General features: G+C 38.0%; 1 protein-coding gene across 1 annotated transcript in view; it reads left to right on the forward strand.

Moving 5' to 3' along the window:
• The window catches only part of LOC100748411 (ubiquitin-like protein 3), a 107,966-nt gene that overhangs the window by 88,154 nt on the left and 4,708 nt on the right, over positions 1-15,104 (forward strand). The window contains exons 2-3 of the mRNA XM_003490248.4: positions 11,557-11,665; positions 14,895-15,059. Of these exons, the coding sequence (XP_003490296.1) occupies positions 11,557-11,665; positions 14,895-15,059 (274 nt within the window). The remainder of the gene's footprint in view (positions 1-11,556; positions 11,666-14,894; positions 15,060-15,104) is intronic.

The raw sequence follows: 15,104 nt of genomic DNA on the forward strand, positions 1-15,104 counted from the left end.
AACGATAATCTTTTTAGATACTACAATTAATTATCAGTTCGTTATGTTACAAACGTTTGTTTTAGTTTTCACTTGAAGGGAATCTGAAGGATCTACAAAGATCCTGTTTACGATATTAATTATAAATCACGCATTACTTTTAAAATATATTAAAACGCGACTGATAATCTGTCTGAAAATACCACAATTATAAATCATTCCTTATAAATATAGTCGCCATTAATCTAGCACGAGCTACTCTACTTTTAGCGTGATGATTTATTGCATTTCACTCTCTGTAAAATTCGTACGTATTTTATTCCTGTTACCAATGAAGTACACCGGGTAAAAGTCCAAAAGGAAATTTGTCGATCCGCGCCGAGTTAACGTTTAAATACTTCTGTAACGTGAAAAGTCAAGCCTTTCTCTTTGAAGTGAAAGCAGCGAAAGCCAAATAACACGCTTTGAGGAAGATGATCAAATAGAAATGATCCATACATGGATCAGCAAAATCCACTGACCATAATCAACTAACACCACGGGGAGTTTACTTGTTATTCTGCTTGAAGTTTTGCTCGCATTCACTTGCGTCAGCAGGTTGTAGAACCAATGCATCTCATATTGAAAATTGCGTGGCTTCGGACACTATCCGTAATTATCTTTAATGAAGCGCACCAATACATTCTCTTTAATTACTTTTTAATAATAATAGCGTTATTCTAATAGAATAATAGCATTATTCTCTTTAGTTTTATATGAACATTAAATTCTGAAAGAGAAGGATATAATACAAATTATGAATATAGCGGTATCCCAACGTCTTAAACGTATCTCATTTTTATCATACGGTTATCCTTTACATAAGAGAATCGACATTCTAATCGTTGACGAAACTTTACTAATCAGTAAACACTTTCCGCAACTTGTCAAACCTAAATGGTCAGATGAGTAGAGAGCACGTCTCGAGCCTTGAATGTCAGCGTGTCAGCAACACGATGGCAACATCGTGACATCGTCCGCGAGATACGATGAAAAACGATATCTGAACTTACCGAGCGAAACAGTGTCGCCTAGTAGCCAACGCAAGATTCTTGCATTGGCGTTTTACACTTCAAGCCAAGCCACTGTTCACTGTAACGTTTCGCACGAGTGCAACTCTCTGACCTAGAATTTTAAAGACGTATTTCTTAGATTTACCACTCTAACGTGACCATAATAAACCATAGCCTTCGCGCAACGAATTCCAAAATAACGAAGCTGTTTCATGAATCAGTTTCGTTACCTTGGATCTATTACAATTTCGCTACACGAAAGTTAATCATTCTCAACCCACTATAGAATTCTGATACACAATTGACTACCTTCTAACTATTTTTAACTCGATAAAAAGCAGCATCGTTGCTATTTTTCTTATGGAAAGTAAAGTAGGAAATAATTGATATCACAACAAAATATTTTAAGAATAGACGATAATAAAAGCTTCGCTCACGTTCTATTCTTTATTTTAAGACGTATACTATTTTAAAGACAACAATTTCCTAATAATAAGAAATAGCTAAGGACCTAAGTTTAATCGCCGATACACCGGTAACACGTGGGTTTGGAGCTATCCTTTCTCCCATAACTCAGCTAAGGATTATTTCACGCGTATTTGCTTCATGGTAGAACGTCTTAATGGATTCACTATGCTTCACGCCATAATTAGCCCAGAGAGGCATTAAGGATGAACGACTGTTTTGAAAGTGGCTTTGAACAGATGTCGAGTGAATTCGAGAAAAAAAGAAAAGCGGCGATCGGTATCAGTTTACAGCCGATCCCCGGACCACCGGTGTTTTTTCACCGAGAAGTAGGAAGATGATGAAATATGAGCCGTGCTTCTAGCCAGGTTACGCCTACGTCTGGTCGACTAAATAGGGTGATCCTTTGCGCGACGAGAGTCAAAGTATCATTTGCCAGTGAATAAAGGGAATTTTTGTAATCCTAATGAACCGGTTACACCCATATCCTGTCTAGCTCGATAGTTACACTGAATCATCCTTACTCTTCGAAGTTACGCTTACGAAATGCATTCGTTTTATCTCGGTATTATCGATAATGATTCAACGTTGAATTAATAATACTGGAAATCTACTAAATTTTTTGTAAATCGCGGCTTGGTTTTTATAATATAGTTGTCAAACTAGTAAGCTAGTAACTTTCAAATGCTGGAGAAAGGACATTTTTTCCAGTTCACCTTGTTTATTATCGTGTATATTAATTGCTAATAAGAATGATGCAAAAACTTAGGGATAGTGAAACTGAGCACGTTTCTTTGTTTTACTTTTCGTAAGTGCTGCATCCTGGATAGGCAGGTAATAAAGAAATACCAGGAGAATAAACGTCAGTTGTCGCTCTAATAATCCATACAGCGAACATTTGAACAAGGATTTTCATGTTTTCGTATGATCGAATTCAGTGACGAATGAATGATGCGAGATACAGATTGAAATGTGTTCAAGTTTTTCGCTCGAGTCTTTATTTTGAATAAAAATACAACATTTGTTATAAAAGTTACATATGACAAAATGGATATACTACATCTTTTAACCTCGATTCACAAAAACGAATCGGGAATTTTCAAAAAGAGTAAAAATTAAATGGCATAGTACCATGTCATAGATAACAAAAACACGAAAGGGGGGACAACATTTCTAATAATAGAAGTTACGAATTCATAATTCTCTCTCTCTCTCTCTCTCTCTCTCTCTCGCATCATTTTACGTCTTACTTTTGTTGCGACGAACGCTTTTCACGAAAGCAAATAGAAAAGGTATAACGAAGCGCGCGGCCACGTGCTCTGTTCGTTACGTTCGCTTAACGAGTGCTTTAACACTCGAACTGTGTAACGAGTACACTTAACTTATCTGCATTGATAAGCGGACCGTTAGATTTTTGCAACCTTGATCCTAATAAAGCTGATCGCGGCGCTTGCATCTAGTGTCGCGTTCGCATTGACCAAAATTGATTGCGAGCTTGCTCATTGATCATGAACTAGGCAGCACCTTAAGGCGCGTGCTCACTGGCGAACAGATCATAAATAATGAGATTGCCAATGCGCGATACTTTTTCGCATGTGCTACTCTAATATGCTACTCTAATATGGAGCACATTCGCCAAATGGACTAACCAGATAAATGGCAAATTTAAGCAAAGTAGAAATCCATTAATCCGAATTTCATTTACTGAAACGAAATTTTAGTTAATGTCCGATTAACTGAACTTTCGTTTAATCGAGTTCACTTATCTGAACACGATCTGTTATTATACGAATCCCAATTATAATAAAGTGTTTGTTCGCCGACTAGTTTAGAGTAGCGAATTTCTACTGTAAAAAGTAGTCATCAAAAAAGTGTTCGCGAACAAGAATTTACGTCAGCTCTACGTAATAAAATTGTAGCTTACAAACAGTATGCAAATAAATGACAAAATTTTTTTTATTTATTTATTAAAATTACAATCAATTCTTGCTTTGAGAATTTTCAGTAATTTTTCTGCTGTGGCGCAGTGACATGGCTGTAAAATATTTTTGTAGGTTTCAAACTACGTAGAGTTCTTATGCATTTTACGAGTTCTGTTCACCAATACTGTTCACGAACATATTTGTTAGTGAGCACGCGCCTTAATGTACCGTCCATTGAATGAATGGCATCCGCTGATCATCAACTGGTTTGCAATCTACTGTCTACAAAAGTTTCCGCATTACCGACAAACGCAGTTTTACGATCCATTCGCGAACTAATAGCGTGCATCAGTATGGACGCGGCATAAAGTGCGCAGGAATTCCATTGAAAATAATATTGCAAAGCGTGTCACCTTGTAGCGAAACGTTTAACCTGAATGCTTCGTGGAAAAAAAGAAAATCGGTTACACTCGTTACAGAACGTTCGCAATGGAAAAATATTTTTACCGTGGCCCCGTTGTCTATTTCGAATCATCTCTCTCATTTCCGTCCCTTTTTTTCATCAAATCTGTATTTCACGTCGCGTACCAGGGATGCGATAGTTTGTAACACGTTTGTCGTGCCCCATCGAACGCCTCGTGCGTGTTATCGATAAAAGCGGAACCGAATATATCGGCCGAACATTATAGATTTTTTTTTCTTTTTGTACACTAGACAAGAGACTCGAAACACAAATGGTTTTGCTTCGTTTCTATTTTTGTCGACGAGAGAACGTATTTATTTGGTTTTGGAAAATTTTAAAACGATCTGAAATTGCACAGTGAACAAAACGTTACTAACTCGCTGGAGTTCGTTAGACTGTTCTCTGTATACGTGTTTCGTGCATCGCAAGTCGTATCGACGCGAAATGGATAGAGTGGGCATCGGTTGCGTTTGACACGCTGAAATGCGTGCGAATAATTTACAGAAGAGCACGTATTGTGTTACTGTGTCCAATGTGACACTGAATACGCCAGAAGTAGAGAGATTGCATGTGAAAATGAAAATCTCTCAAAACTGCGAAACGATCGAACGATATTTTTTGCAAATATAAAATAATCAATTTAAAGAGCTAAATTAAATTGTAGACATAATTTAACAGTTATATATTCAACGATAAATATATACTCGAAATGATTAAACGCGTAATTGAAAAATTTCCCTCTTTCTAATTTTATTTTATTAGGTAGTATGAACGCAATCTATTTATAAACTCAAAAAGATCATTTTCCACGTCGAAGGGAATGCTATTTCATAGTAGATTCGTGTAATCAATTGAATACTGACCAGGAAACAGGACCGAGTTTTCGATTGTTAGGATTCCTGGTTCGAAATTCAGCTTCTGCAAACAGACCCGGGTTCCGTGTTACATGCGACAGCAAGGACGGTCATTCGGAATCGGTGCTCACGACACGATGCATAATACAAATTGGTGTTCTCGCGTCTGGTTTCTGGTCGACGAGTTCTCGCGACGATCGATGGTCCATGTTCGATTGTTCCCTCAGGACTGGTGCCACGTTGTTATTACAAACGACAGCTACGTGCGAGCTGTTGCTGTCGCTCCCCTTAATTAGTACTGGAATTGGTTTAAAATAGATTCCTCTATAATTCGTTGAAAACATTCCATAATAACGTAAATTACTATTTTTCTATTACTATTTCTTACCATTTCTTTTTCATCTCCTCCGCATTTTGTTTCTATATTAAGATACTATCAATCTGATGTCTACGACAAAGAATGGATTTACTATCGTTTTATTTTATTTGATTGACGTGACATCCGTTTTCTGAAGAACTGTTATCTTGTTTTTTTTTTTTATTAACGTTTAAAGATAAAAAATGTCTTGTTACATTTATTTCGACGATGGAACAAAAGTGTTGCGATTAAATAAAGATGTATTACGATATCAAAGGGGGATTAAGGAGTATGAATGAACATACACCAGTAAGCTAGGGTTTATCATACTTAAGAACTCTTGATTCGTACGTATTAAGATTAAATATAGGATCTAAAGAATGATTTCAAGTGATATAATTATCACTGAATGAGTTCTTAATTTTTATAAACACGGGTTGCACCTTTTCGTAGTTCTCCTTTTGCAACGTTTCAAAGTTTCGCAGCTATAAATCGAGAAATCTGTAGTCACAATTTTTCTTTATAGCAATTTAATTCGTAAGAAATTATTTTATTCTCCGGTATGGATGTTTTGCGTGTTCTTCAATACGCTTCACGATTTCAGCCACTTGACGCAGCGTATTCACGATGAATGCGAATGAAAGATATCCATCAATTGCACGCGAATGCACAACACCGCAGAAAAAGCTCTATTCTCTGGTTCCGTGGAAAAAGAGAGAAAATGAATCGCCATTCTCCTGTATCCCGTCACGATAATTAGCCAAAGGAGAACGGCGAAGAAAGAGAAGGTACCGCGAGTGTCGGGTTCGAGTTGTACGCTTCGCTCCGGCTTTCTTTCAAAGCTCCGAAACTCGTCGCGCAAATAAAGAGAAGGGCCACGACAAGGACGAAGGCCGCAGCTACGCATTCATCTTTTAAAGCGGCACTTTTCAAAGCCTCACATTACGAGCCATCCAACTGCGTTACCAGAACGCTCATTCCCTGTTTGAACATCACACGGAGGAAACACGCGATAAGTCAGATTTTTTTATTTTAAAATTGTACATTATCAAAGCCATTAATTTCGTTAAATTTTGATTATAGGCCTCTTTCGAGAAATATCTACATCAAAACTATTGATTTCAATTTTCCGGAGAAATATTAATTTCGAGAGTATTCGTTATCATTTTACTACAGAGGTTTATGCAAACGCATACTTCTATGAATACAAGTAAGAAAATGCAACCTAGAGATACAGAGCTCTCCATTCTCTGAATATTGTAACAGATCCTTTAATATACTTTTGCATATTACATATCTACATTATGCACATCTTTGCGCGTTTAAATTTCCCATAAATGCATAATCATCCCCAGTTCAGTTATCACAGATTACATATTAAATATACCATTAGCTTTTTGATAAAAATTGTTCATAAAAATTCGTGGATTTGTCGGCTACTTTTAAAATACACCAACATCTTTGGATATGGTTATTTTCCTTTCCAAACTATTGTATATCGCATGAAAATATACATAATACGTACAACGAAGCGCCTGTTTCACCCTTTCGCGCTACGTCCGTAACAACGACCACCGGCTACCCGTGTGCTCGTCGATATTTCCCATTTTTATTATTAATCTACAGCCTCGTTCGCCCTCGCTTGCTCGCCTTTTCTTAACAGAACGTACTTACACCCGTCCATCCATATTTAACGTCGTTCTCCGCCACGTGGGATACACTTCACCCTTCCTCCGTCCTAGGTAGTCGTTTTATCTTTGAGAACTAATTGTTACTGAACATGCGGTTGAACTTCTCCACGCAGAGAGGAGCCGGGAGGCCGGAAAGTGTTGTCAAGCTGAAACAGCTTTTTTCCCCCCACGGCTTTTTAAAAGCATCGAGTCGTGGATGACGCATCAGGTAGCACAACACGCTCCTTCTCCCTTGCACTCTCTCTTTACCTCGGTACCGTCGTCTAGCGAGCGTGTGCACGGTAAAAAACCGAGTATCGAATGCTACCGCATGAATAAGTCCCTTTGAAGTTTCCACCACCCACGGCTTCGTTCCGAAAAATCTCGCAGCTTCAACCCCTTTAAAACGACGCGTTCTCCGTGTCGACTACAGGTCCCCTCTGCGCGCCTTTAAGCTGAGTTCACACACAGGTGCGACCAAGTTTATCATCCACCCCTGTGATGCTTTCGTTCCACGGAACAACAGACTGAAACAGGAAGAGAAAAACGGTGAAAGAGAGATGCGGAGGTGGTGCACGTGTTTGAAAGTGTCGCGTGGGAGACGGAGGTTTTGTTCGGAATTCCAGTAACTCGTCGCGTCGCTAGAAATATTTGTCCGAGATCTGTCGCGCTAGCCACCGAGCTTCCGTTTCGTACGAATTAATTATAAAGTACGAACTAACGGCATTAGCGCATGCCACTACCAACTTTTGCATACCATTAAATTCTATTTATGACCGCGCCGACTCTGACTGAATTCAGCACTTACCACGCGCTTGATTAATTTTCCATTGCCGCGCCGTCGGGACTGCAGAATCTCGTTGAGTATCTGTGATTTCTTATTGATCGAAGGATATTTGTAAATGTAGCTTCTTCGTGGGAGATTTGACGGTGCCTAAAATTTATATTATAATTAATAATTGAATAATATAATTGACAATTACGTATGATTCATAAGTAATCCATAACGATAGTTGTAGAATTTATTAATTGTATATGTATTTATGTACAGTTTATTGATTATTCTATATATGAGTAAAATTTGGAACAGTGTTAATTAATTTTAATGTTTCGTTCATTGTTAATAATAATGTTAAACAGTATAGTAGTATAAAATGTTTATCAAAATTGGGAATGGCCAATTAAATATACATTAAAAATTAATAAATATGAACGTTTCCAACTAAAATTCAAATTGTCGTTACAAAAGAAAGTAGTTTTTTATCGATCGCGTATCAATATCAACGTGATATCAATACGATGTTGTGGAAAGATCAGAAGAGCAAGCTAAGTATTATAATAAATAAGCAATCTGTTTATATTTTGCTTGTCCATCATTTGTATTGTTTCCCTTCTTTTTTTTATATTTCATACAAACAACGATTAACTTTTTATTATACTCTGCTGGAGTTCCATGGAAATCATGTTTCAAAGCGCAATTTAAAATAGTGGAGTTGCATTGAATACTTATTACTGCAGTTGAGTAAGAAACATGGAAAGTGTAACAGGAACGGTAAAACGCGATACAGTACGCGCACAAAAGAACTCATTGTAGAGGAAAAGGAGTACTAAAAATAAAATACGATGGAGTATTATTGCAGAAGAACGCCATTGTAAAGGGAACGTTCAAAGAATGTTAGGTGAAATAACGTTATGTCGAAGCAACGAGTGTATCAGTGTTCGCACAAAGATCGATGCTTTTCGATCGATCCGTAATTTTTTTTTTTTTTCTATTCTGATAACAAGTCGGCACGACTCAGACTTGAATATTTAAGCAGTTTAAACTGAGTCTAAGTCAGTAACATTTCTATACATAAAGAACCTACTGACTATACCATAAAGTAGAAATTTTGTAAAATATTCATCGAAATTAATCGGATGGACACGTGCCTTCTCCTGTCGAAACATTCGTGGCATTCGAAAAAGATTCTCGATAGTTCGAAATACAAAAAGAACGTAATTCTATACATTCAACTCACCTAAGAAGATATGAAATCCATAAAAATGTAAAGAATCTGTCAATCGATCTAAATCTATATTTGAGGAAGCGAAATTTCATATTGGAAAATCGATTGTTCTATTATCCGAAAATCCCATTATCCGAACAATTTTCGTTCCCCTATTAGCTCGGATAAGGGACGCTCTAGCGAATTATAATAAATCAGTTCTCAAAACTGCGAGTTCTCGTCAAAATTATCTACAAACCATTTTCCGCTACATTATTATGCATTTATTTAGCTACTGTTTGCAACATCATCACGTTTCTTTATTCAATTTATATGGTCGACCCTGTATGATTGCTAAACGAGTCGTACAATGTCGTACCTCGATAAATTTGAAATTTTCCGCGTCAGGTTCGGCGGTACGGAGAACAGGGGCGTAGTCGTAAGGCCACTGCTGTGGAAGGCTCACGTGCCAACGAGCGATTATTCGCAACCAGGTGACAATGATTTATGTCGTAGCAACGTTAGCGGCGGATTCTTGCGACCGCAGAAACCGCGATGGGTCACGAGCTGCACCCCCTTCCCTCTCTTTCTATCTCTTTCCCCGGATGACCGCGCCGATCTGGCTTCGTCGGTAATTATTTATGTTGGCCGGTCTTCGCGCGAGATGGTAATTGAATTTGCGTCCGTAGAACGGCCGCTGACCGTAATTCGTCGACTGGTCAAAGGGAGAGAGGAAGACAGAGAAACGCAGACGATTAATACTACCTTAATTGTACTCGTCGCACGAACGAAACGTGGCTGCTAACGCGCTTAAAGAGCAATTGAAGTCTTTAGGGCAATCTTCGATCGCCTCGATATCTGAATAATGAAGCCCTGTCGCCGATTTTTGGGAGAAACGATGTGAGATATTTTACGAAGAGTACCCAGCTATTCGTTGGAAATTTCGTGGATGGATTAGAATGGTTCGTTAACGCGTAAATTGGTCGTAAGATAAATTTTGTGCTCTGCTTCGTGCGTTATAGAACATTATAAATGTTAAAGCACGCAGATACGTTTGATAAAACAAATGGCGATTTTAAAAAAACATGAAAACATCATTAATACATTTTTTTATGTCAAATCGCTTTCCTCTTAGTTTATGATATTTTTAGATAGTATACTGCGTTATAGGTCAGTAACTGTAGCGTTAAAAATGATTACTGGGCTGCGTTATTTATGTCCATCTATTCCTGTGACGACATCCCTCATCCAACGAAAACTGAGCGAAGAACCATGTCTAAGAACTAGAATTGATAGTTTGCAGCGGTGCCGAAGCATCGACCTAACCATCCTATAACTTATCTAAAATAAATTTACGTAACATCAGGCTGTCTCCGTTATATACTAAAAGTTGCAACATCGTCGACCAGTAACCTCGCGTAAAATAAATCTTCTCTTCTATAGTAAAAAAAATCCGAACACCCATGACAACCCTTGGAGTCAACTCGTACTTTTATCGCCCATAGAAAAATTTCGCTTTTCCCTGTGTTTACCGCCTAAAGGCGACGGCTACGTGACCGTAACGTAAAAGTCAGGCTCAAGGGTTTAGGACAGAGGAGCCGGGACTAATTCCCTTTCATACCGCGTGTCCCTACGCAAAGATAGATAAGAACCATATATGCGTACCGTGAACAACCATAAATACCACTCGTGGCCCTTTCCTCCTCGGCTTTCCCCCCCCGACCAAGCTTTCTTTCTTCTTTTCGTTTTTCAATGTTATCCGAGCGTGTACTCTGCCTCCTCTTCTCTTTTCTGTCTTTGTCTTTGCAATGGCAAACCAAGCAAAGAGGAGGCGGCCTCTGTTGCGAACCCCTCGAAGTAAGAGAGATACGCCACGGAACGGGGCGCGACATTTGCGATTCAAAGTGTTCGCAGCGGGGAAATGAAGATTAAGGGCGGAGGGTTTAAACGAACGAGAATTACGACACGTGTACTCGTGCAGTAGAGCACGAAGGGTGCTACGGATGATCTATAGCCGCCGCCCGACTCTTTTGTCCGGGTTCATTTTGTAAGTCAATATCGCAGCCAGAGGCAAAGAATCGACCTCGTACTTATAACGCTAACTGGACAGCGACTCGCGTTCCTCCAAGTGTTTCGCAAACGAACCGATTGACAGATTAATGAAATTGTTCGAATCGATCGTAGTTGGATTTTCGACCCCTTGTTATTGGGAATAAAATGTGTACTCTGCGCGATGTGTATTCTTGGCTGTTAAGGTTCTTATAGCGAATTTCTATAGATTATATCTATACATGTTCGATGATAATCGCATATACTCGTCACGGATATTTTTATTAGTTTTTCTAACTTGTCTTTATATGTTCATTACTATCGGATTGTTAATCTCGATTAGATCGTTACGAGGATATCGAAGATTGCGGATGAAGAAACCTAAAAGATATTGGTTTTCTTAAGAATAATATCGTAGCTGTATGTATACTTATCAGAGATGTTCTGATTATCTTTGTAACTTATATATGTCTGTTTTTTAGCGGTTTATCCATATGAAATTGAATCGTTGCATACTTAGTGAATTTTCATATTTGACATTTTTTTAAAACCTGTCCATCCGTTTTTCCAAGAATTCTTACAGGAATCGATCACAAATCGTTATTATCGATATAATTGTTCCAATTGTCTCTCACATTGTCGTACGTTGTAAACGAATTAAACAACGTTAACGAACAATTTACTTCAGAGTAATATCAGAAACAACGCTTGTTGGAAAAGTTCATAGAAGTATTAACAGCTATGTTTCTCTGTTTGCAGATAAATCTACGCCTCATTCTTGTCAGTGGTAAGACAAAAGAGTTCCTATTCAGTCCGAGCGACTCTGCGGGGGACATAGCGCACCATGTGTTTGAAAACTGGCCGGAAGGTACGTTTATTATTGGACTTGGTCCGAAGCGTGTAACGAATCTGTATTCGCTCGTTAATCAGCAGTATTCTACTTTTCCCGCAAAACGGTGCTTTCCAGCCGAATAATAAAAAACAAAACGATATAGAAGGAGGGTATATAAAATAAGATTCACGAAAATCAGACGATATTTGTCAACGACCGTCGTATCGTGTGTTCACGAGATAGTCATCCGAGATAATCGTGGAGAACAATGAACGCAAGACAGTCCGATTAAGCGTCCTGTCGCGTTAATTTATCACTCGAAACTTCCCTCGGCATGATGTGTCATCGAAATTCCCTTATCATCGAGAAACTCGATGGAAATGTCGCGTTTGTCAAGACTCGCTCCTACAATTATCCAAACAATATCCGGACAGTATATACCCAGCGTGATATATTAGAAGACCGTATCTTTCTATCGATAAATTAAACGTAGTTTATTGTTCATCCGCACTATACGATACTATTTTACGCCTGTATTTTCATCGTCTATCACTGTCCAGCCACGTGAGGCATGAAAGTGCCGGAATTGAAAACACTCGCAGAAATATATAGGCCGTGAAACATCGCTATTCATCGTGAGATATATCAGGAGCACCGAGTACAATTCAATTAGGCATGGAAGAACGCGAGATGGTGAAACGAAAAATTTCGAAACACAGTGAGAAATTTGTTACCGTGATTTATCGCGCAACGAGATTTTCCTAAAAATTATGCCTGGTATAAAAGAATGAATAGCGAAAGGGAATTGATTGATGAGCGAAGTTTCGAATACACGAATATTATTTCTGTTATACTTTTATTATGTTTTATGAATGCTTTGATAGATTAACGAAGATAATTCGTTAATTGAAGAGATTCGTTTTATTGAAAATTCGTCAGTTTCACGAAATTTATGCCACGTTGTAAGAATATAGAAAGCATAAAAGTTTTATCGTTGGTATAAGAAAGCGATCGATACTTCTGCGACAATCATCGTTAAGCCTATTAATTACATTCATCATTACTCGGTTTTAATTTTAATCGTCGTTTAGTAAAACCAATTTGAATTCAAGTACTTTAGTGAAAAAGAAATTCCATAGAATGTCCCTAATTGAAAGTCAAATGTTGAACATCCAATGCTATATATGAAATTTCCTTTTTATTGTTACTATCTTATCGCTTTTTCTAAAGCGTAGAAAGAAACAAAGCCACATGAGATATCTCGGCAACTAATATTACTAATTTCAATAAGCTTAAGTGAAAGAAAACCATCGAACGGTATAACTGGTAAAAAGGTGATCTAAATTCTTCCTTTAGCTTTATTTTTATTTTAGCATTTCTTTGCCCTCCTTTCTTTATGAACACATGATCCTCTTATACACATAGACGTTACTTACTCTTACATCGAAACAGAAGAGAAACAAAATTGGCTTGGCCTTTGTCTTCGTGCTTTAAATACTGTAAAAGGCGAATCAAGTGGACTTCCATTCTTCTAAGTAGCGTGTTTCAATGCAAATCTCTGGGATACTTGGCAAGTAACCCGTTTAATATTAAAATGCATTCAGCGACCGCATCTTCTGCTATCTCGAATTGTCGCGCCAGAATTACTTTGGTCCTGAATGGCAGGAAAGAAAAGTTGCATTACCGTTAATACAGTTTCATCAACTTAGGTGGCATTGCTCGGAAGTCCCCTAATTACCTGCCTTAAATTTCCGGTATGTTACATTGTGGTCTAATTATTGTACCTTTCATGGAAATCTTCTTTTCTCCTCGATATTTCATTCGATATTTCATTATTACGTGGAATTATGTGCACGTATTATGTATCTATGTATATCAGTTTGTCTTGTGTTTCGTTATAATTTATTATTCATTTCCCCTTTCGTTATACTTGCTAGAATCATCCTCTGATAGAATTAAAAGTTTTACACTAATTGTGTAATAATATTCAAAAATGCTCATAACACCAAATATATATAACTGTTTAAACACTATAGAATTTAAAAGAACCATTCGAAGGGACAAAAGTAATTTCTATTTTTAATTTCTAGTTCGAGACTACTACAATTCTTTGCGCATCTTTAACGCTAGAACTACTAGAAGCTAAAGTATAAAAATTGTACTAAGGAAATCAAACTCAAAGGTACATAAAAAATCACATGATGGAAGGGAAGATTTTACCAAACATCATTCAAATACCCAACAACGCACTGTTGTAAATCTATTTCCCATGAAAAATTATCATTATTGATCATTGTTAACTACAGTTGACCCTTGAACAACGCATGGATTATAGGCACAGACACTCCTCATAGTCGAAAATCCACCTATGATATTTGATTCTCTGGAAACAGCTATGTCTGTACGCATATGTATATAACAGTCTACTGAAAATTTCATTTTCCCCCACATATGTACATACACGTGTTATTGCTGTATTCTCGTAATAAAAGAAATAAAAAAGAAAGAAAATGTTATTAAGAAAATTATAAATATACATATAAGAGAAAATACATACACATATACAACATATACATACTAATATATACTTATATTATTTATACATATATTATATTTATACTGTGCTGATGTGACGATCGACACACGGCTGATCTCACGCAACGTCAATAATATGAGCATAGTCTGACGCGGTCGTCTTTTTTTTTAAATGCTCTTCATCAGACATCTGGTTTGTTACAAAGTTATGGTTTATTACGCGGATTATGCGAGTAAATATGTATCTCCTACAACAACTAACCGAGAAAATAATCCGCGTATAACCAATTTCTCGTTGTTTGACGGTCAACTGTACTCTGGTAGTTCTAGTGTTAAGAAACCCAAAGCTACAAGTCCATTACAATCCGCCAAATACCTTGAAGAAACACGTCGCGCCATGTCACAACCTTATCCTTCACAATAGAGCCTCTCCAATTCCCTGTGCGTTCTATTCCGTGCTCTGTTACATCGTCGTCGAGTAAATCCAGACGACGAACGGTCGAAAGAAAGTCGAGGGAAGGTTCACGTTCACGGAACGTGTGCCAGGAACCGGCTGATGGGATTATCAACGCGAAGCTTCCGCGTTTTCCGGTACAGCGGGCGCAGTTATATTTTTTCCCCGCTTCGTCGTCGTCGACTCGGCCGGTGAAAAACGTTGAAAATATTCGAGGCAAGGTCGTAGCTCCGATATCTACTGGCGTCCATTTCTTTTTTCTCTTTGTCTTTTCAGATTGGGCGGAAGAGGCAGTCGCTAAAGCGGAGATCCTGCGGTTAATCTACCAGGGACGTTTTCTGCACAGCAATGTTACGCTCGGTGCTCTTGGGCTTCCTTTCGGGAAAACCACGGTGATGCATCTGGTCCCACGAGAGAACCTTCCCGAGCCTAATTCTCAAGGTAAATCATCGAACAGCCGGTACCGTGTTTACCCTTTCGGGGGTG

This window comes from Bombus impatiens, unplaced genomic scaffold, assembly GCF_000188095.3.
Source record: "Bombus impatiens unplaced genomic scaffold, BIMP_2.2 scf_0418, whole genome shotgun sequence".
NCBI lineage: Eukaryota > Metazoa > Arthropoda > Insecta > Hymenoptera > Apidae > Bombus > Bombus impatiens.